The sequence below is a fragment of the Belonocnema kinseyi genome, chromosome 1 (genome assembly GCF_010883055.1).
Source record: "Belonocnema kinseyi isolate 2016_QV_RU_SX_M_011 chromosome 1, B_treatae_v1, whole genome shotgun sequence".
NCBI lineage: Eukaryota > Metazoa > Arthropoda > Insecta > Hymenoptera > Cynipidae > Belonocnema > Belonocnema kinseyi.
The window spans coordinates 58662189-58668664 of record NC_046657.1 but is presented as its reverse complement, the minus strand read 5'-3'; the positions used below and the strand labels follow the sequence as shown (position 1 = coordinate 58668664).

General features: G+C 24.6%; 1 protein-coding gene across 1 annotated transcript in view; it reads left to right on the top strand.

The window, feature by feature from the left end:
* The window catches only part of LOC117175354, a 44080-nt gene that overhangs the window by 15182 nt on the left and 22422 nt on the right, over positions 1–6476 (top strand). The window contains exon 2 of the mRNA XM_033365064.1: positions 3192–3957. Within this exon, the coding sequence (XP_033220955.1) occupies positions 3192–3957 (766 nt within the window). The remainder of the gene's footprint in view (positions 1–3191; positions 3958–6476) is intronic.

The following is a 6476-nucleotide window of genomic DNA, read 5'->3' as shown; positions in this document are numbered from 1 at the left end:
CAAGGGTTTTCAAAAAATTTGCAACACATAGTTAAGAGTACTTTAAAATATATAAGGATATTTTCAACAGATTTAAAAATTCCAAAACATTTGATATTTTTTTTAAATTATTTTAAAAAAATGTCATAGGGTTTCAAAGAATTTCGGCAAATATGGAACAATGTAATATAATTTGAAAAATTCCATGGAATTTTATGATTTTTTGGTGCTTTAAGAAGACAATTTCAAGATATTTTCAAGATTTGCACAAAATTTCAAGAATTTTTAAAGATTACAAAGAATTTGAAATATTTTAGAGTTTTTTTAAGGTATCCAAGATTTAAAAAGACTTCTTCAAAATATATTCAATAAATTTTAATAATTTTAAGGGAAATCAAAGAATTTCAAAGATTTAAGGGAGTTTTTTTTAATTCAAAAACCTTTTTAATAGGTTTTAATATTTTGAAAAGATTTCAAAGGGATTTTAAAAGGTTTTAAGACATTTTTAATAGATTAGTTTATTAGTTTTAAACTATTTTAACAATTTCAAAATATTTTTCATAGATGAAGAAATTTCAAAGAATTCTAAAGATTTTAGAGAATTTTTAAACATATAATGAATTTTTCAAGGGATTAAAATTTCTTATTTATTAAAATTAAAATTTCATAAGGTTTAAAAAATTGTCCATTTTGAAATCCTTTGAAAATTCCCTGAAATTTTTAGAAATTAAAATTTATTAAAAATGTTTTGGAATCTTTTATAATTTTCTCAAATATTTTAAAATATTTAAAATCTTTGGAAATAAATTTAAATTATTTAAATCTATTAAAACTCGTCTGGAGTTTTTAAAAGTCCCCACAATACTTTAAATCCTTTGCAATTCTTTGGAATTTCTTAAAAATTCCATAGAATTTTTTTTAATTCTCTTAAATCTTCAAAATTCGTTGAAATGGCTTGAAAATTGTATGAAAATTTTTTTAAATTCCTTAAACTCTTTAAGATTTTTTGAAATCCCTGCAAATTATTAAAATCTATTAAAAATGCCTTACAATATTTTAAAATTCCCTAATATATTTCAAATTCTTTGAAATCCCTTCATATGTCTCATATTGTTTGAAAATTCTTTGGAAAATTTAAAAATACTTTATAATCTTTAATATCCTTTGAAAAATCCTGAAATCTATTAAAAATCGTCTCGAGTTTTAAAAAATCCCCAAAATTTTGAACATTCTTTGAAATTTCTTTGATTGATTAAAATCTATTAATAATATCTTGAAGTGCCTTCAAAATACTCTAAATTATTTCAAGTTTTTCGCAATCTTTCGAAATCCTTGGTAAATTCCGTGAGATTAAAAAAATGTTATTGTTTGAAATCCAATCAAATTAGTGAAATTTATTGAAAAAGTATTGAAATCCTTTTAAATTCCCTCAAATATTTCAAATCCTTGGAAATCTTTTGAAATCGTTTGTAAACTCCATGAAATTAAAAAAAAATCCCTTCTTGAAAATTTCTTAGAAATTAATTTTTTTAAACTTTATAATATTTAAAATCCTTCGGATACCTTTATCCCTTTATATTTTTAACACTTGAAAATTTCTTGATAGTTTTTAAGATTCCTTCAAATCTTTACAATTTTTTGAAATCTCTTTAAATTATTAAAATCTATTTAAAATCTCTTGAAATCTTTTAGAAACTCTGTAATTATTTCAAAACCTTTAAAATATTTTCAAATCCATTGAAGCATTTTAAATCTCTTTCAAATTCCCTTAAAATTATTAAAATCGATTGAAGATATTTTTATGATTTTTTTTTAATTCTTTGTAAATTCCATCGGAAATTAAAAAAGTTCCCTTAACTCTTTAAGATTCTTTGAAATCATTTAAAAATATATTAGATTAATATCAAAACTGTCTTAAAATCTTTTGAAATTCCCTAAAATATTTGAAATCCCTTCAGACGTCGCATAATTCTTAAAAATTCCTTGGAAAATTTAAAAATTCCATGAACTTCTTTAAAATTTCCTCAAATCTGTAAAATTTCTTAACATTTTTAAGCTTTTCTTTAATCCCTTCAAATGACTGAAATCTATTAAAAATGTCTTGGAATACCTTTAAAATATTGGCTATTATTTTTATAAAAAAAATTTAGTTTTTGTTCAAAATTATATATACATAGATTTCAGTAAAAATAATTATTGAATTATTTTTATGTTCCGAACTCATTAATTAATTATGAAGTAATTCTTCTAAAATCTATACTTTTTATAATTAGTTGAAAGCTTACAATTAATTAAATTCAAACAAAGACAAGTTAAAATTTAAAAAATATATAAAGTGATAATTCATTCAATGTTTCAATGAAAATAATTTTTTAAAGCTTTATATAATTTTCTTTTTAAAGGGAAATAATTGTTTAATGCTTTTTTGTTTTAAATAATTGAATATTTTATTAATAAATTCTGTTAAAACTTAAATTTTCTGGAACTTGCAAACGAAATAAAAATATTCAGAAATTAAAGTTCAAGTTTAAAGAAAAAATAATTTGATTTTTTCAAAGAAAATAATTGCTTCAGTTTTTTACAATAAAGGTTTATTTTTTCTTTAGAATACCTTTATTACAATCATATAATTTTTCTGATTCTCATGAAGTAAAATGAGTATCAAAATTCAATTTCAAAAAATTATGAGTAAATTTATATCAATTTAAAAAAATGGTTTTTTATGGTTATTAATAAATTAAATATATATTAAAACACCTCTATTTAAATTACATAATTTTTCAAACGATTCGGATCTGAAAATATATATCTGCATTCATTATTTCAATTTATATGTAAATGTGTTTTAATTTTTTTCTGAAATTAGTATAGAGGATTAGCAATAAATCAAATTTTCCGAAATGAAGGTGAAAATTAAAAAAAAAATGTTATGAACAGGTTAATTAATTATTATAAAATATTGTCCATAATTTCTATAACTAAAGATTGTGAATGTTTAAAATACCTCCTTTCCAATTACATTATTTTTGTAAAGTTTTGCGATTTGAAATGACCATCTGAATTCTGATTTTGAAATTATGTGCAAATATATTTCAATTTTTCCTGGAATAGTTAAAAAATTTATAAATAACTCAAATTTTCCGAAAAATAACGAATTATTCGAACATTGGTTAAGTGATAAAAATAATAAACAAATTCATCTTTCAAATTAGATGAGGGTTTTTCCTCACCGCTCACTTCTCCCGAAGAGACTCACAAAAAGTTACTCGCCGAGATGGAAAACCTCGTAAATAGTCCCGAAATGGACCTAAACTCGTGCATGGAATTTTTACGAAAATCCACCTATTTTTACCAACCAAATCACAAATACACCTTTCTCAAGGACCTCCAGAGCGAGTTGAGTTTCGAACTGTTGTGCGACAACTTGTGCAATACAACAATCCGAATGACCTATCCCGTGGCAATCTACATTCTCATCAGATTGTGCAAACTCGAGATCAGCAGCATCAATCCTCTGATTGTGATGCGATACTGGCATCGGCACATCGATCCAAATATCAAATTTTTAAAGTATCTGCAAATCGAGATGCTGCTCGTGCACGTGCTCGAGCGAATGGCCAACACTTCCTGGACCGAGTCGAAGAAAAATCTCCTGGTGCGTCGGCTCCGAACGAAGATTTTGGTCGAGGAACTTGAGAAGTTGTCGACGAGTTCGATAATTAGCGCGATGAATTTGATGCATACTTTCGGCATTGTCGATATCCGAGTCTCCGAGATTTTCATCAAGTCGCTGATGAGCCAGAATCCGCCGGATTGGCTGCAAATTTTTCGGATTCTCTGCACGCTCGATCACATTCTCCCGGGCTATGAGCCGATGCTGGAGGAGGCGAAGAAACATATTTATCAGAATATAATGGAGATTCCGCTCTGGAGTCTGATTGAAATTTTACGGTGCATCAAGGACAAAGTCTGGCGGGGGTGAGACTTTTTTTTAATAATCTTAAAGACTCTTTTGGTTTTAATTTAGGAATTTAGGATAAATAAATTTGGTTTATTTGTTTTTTAAGACTAAGAGTCAAATTTAAGTGCGAAGGTCTTGAAAATTAAGAAGAAAAGAAGCAAGACTGAGCATTAAATTTGGACAAGGAATTCAGAACACTCATGCATCTCAGAGAATGTTAAACATGTAGAGAATTTCAAGTAATTTAAAGAATTTTGGCAATTCAATTAATGTTGATAAATTTAATGAATTTGGAGAATTTTCAGTATTCCAAACATTCCATGGACTTTAAAACAGTGCAAGGAATTCAGAAGAATTGAAATAATTTAGAAAAATTCAAGAAATTTGCAAAAATTAGGGAGTTCAAGTAATTCAATGAATGTTGAAGAATTCGGGCTATTCTGAGAATTTAAACCATTAAAAAAATTCAAACAATTTTAACGATTCAATGAATTTAAAATAATATAATGAATTTAGAAGAATTAAAGGAATTCAGAGAATTTAAAGTATTCAATTAATTTCGAAAATTCAATTAATTCAGACAATTTAAAAAAATTTGTAAAAATTCAAAATTCAAGGAAATTAGAAGAACGAAAAGAATTCCAATACTATAAAGAATATCAAGTAATTCAGAACATTCAAGGAATTTCAAAAATTCAAATAATTCAGGTATTCAATGAGTTTAAAGGAATTTAATGAATTTAGACGAATTAAAGGTATTCCAAGAATTTAATGAATTCAGAAAATTCTAGGAATCCAAAAAACTATAAAAATATTGGCAATTTAATAAATTTAGAAGAATTCAAGTAATTTAGAAGAATTCGAGAAATCCAGAGAATTTTTACAAATTCAAATAATTTTGGGGATTTAATTGATTTAAAAAAATTCAAGGAGAATTCGAAGAATTTAAAGAATCAAGGAATTCAAAAAATTCAAATATTTTTGGCAAATTAATGAATTAAGAAGAATTCAATGAATTTATAGAATTAAAAAATTTGAAAGAATTCAGTAAATTCAACCATATCAGAGAATTATAAAATTCAGAGAATATAAGGGATTAACAGGAATGAAATTTTCATTTTCAATAATTTTCAATAATTTTAGACACTTTATTTTTCTTTTAATCGAGAAATTAAGGATGAATAATTTTTTTTAATCCGTTTTTTAATTCGTTAATTTGGACAACGAAATGTATTGATTGGAATTATAAAAACCGGAATAAAAAAGAGGAAAGAAAAAGAAGCAGGCTCTGAATTCATCACATTGATTTAAATTCCTTAGAATTCCTTGAATTCATTGCATTTTTGTAAATATGTTGCATTTTTTAAATTCTGGGAATTTCAAGGACTTCACAATAATGCAAGAAATATTAAATATTTGCAAGAATTCAAGGAATAAAAAAGAATTCAAGGAATCAAGAGAATGCACAGAATTCAATTAATTTCGAAAATTCAAGGAATTCAGAGAATACTTTTGAATAATCTGTAATTTATTCAGGGAAAAAATTCAAATTTCAAAATTCAAGGAAATTAGAAGAACGAAAGGAGTTCAGAGGCATCAAAGATTTCCAGTAATTTCGAAAATTCAAGGTTATCCGAGAATTTTAAATTTTAGAAAATATAAGGAATTCAACGAATTAAGAAGAATTTGAGGAATTCCGAAAATTTAAAGAATTCAGAAATTCCAAGGAATTCAAAAAATGAAAAAAATGTTTGTAATTTAATGAATTTAGAAAAGTTCGAGGAATCCAGAGAATTTAAACAGTTCAAAAAATTCAAATAAGTTTGGAGATTCAATTAATTTAGAAAAATTCAAGAAAATCAGTGAATTTAAAGAATCTAAGTAATTCGGAAAATTCAGTGAATTTAAAAAAATGAAAGAATTTAAAGAATTCAAATAATTTGGGGTATTCTATGAATTTAGAAGAATTTAAGGAATTAAAAAGAATTCTATTAATCCCGAAAATTCAAAGAATTAAAAAATAATAATTTTGGGAATTCAATGAATTTAGAAGAATTCAAGAAATTTAGATGTATTCAGTGAATTCATCAAATTTAAAGAATAATTGTGAAAAATCAATAATTTATTCAGGGAAAATTAAAAAGAGCTTATGAAATTCAACGTATTTGAAAGAATTAAAGGAATTTTGGTAAATTAGAAGAATTAAAATAATTTAATGAATTAAGAAAATGCAAGGAATTCAAAATTTCAAAGAATTCAGAAAATTCAAATATATAATATTTTAATTGAACTTTTATCAATGTATTTGAAAGTTGAACTACTTTGTTCACAATTATTTATTTTAGCGATTGGGTAAAAATTAATGAATTTTCTTCTTAAAAAATTGATCATATCATCTTCTTTGTGCCGCTGTTTCCAATAAAATAAAATAATTGAAAGAAAAACCGGATTAAAATAAAAACAGTTTTCGAAAAAAAAAATCAACAGGCACCTAGAGTTTTACTGGGTGAAATTTGTGGATGCAATCGTCGATCGA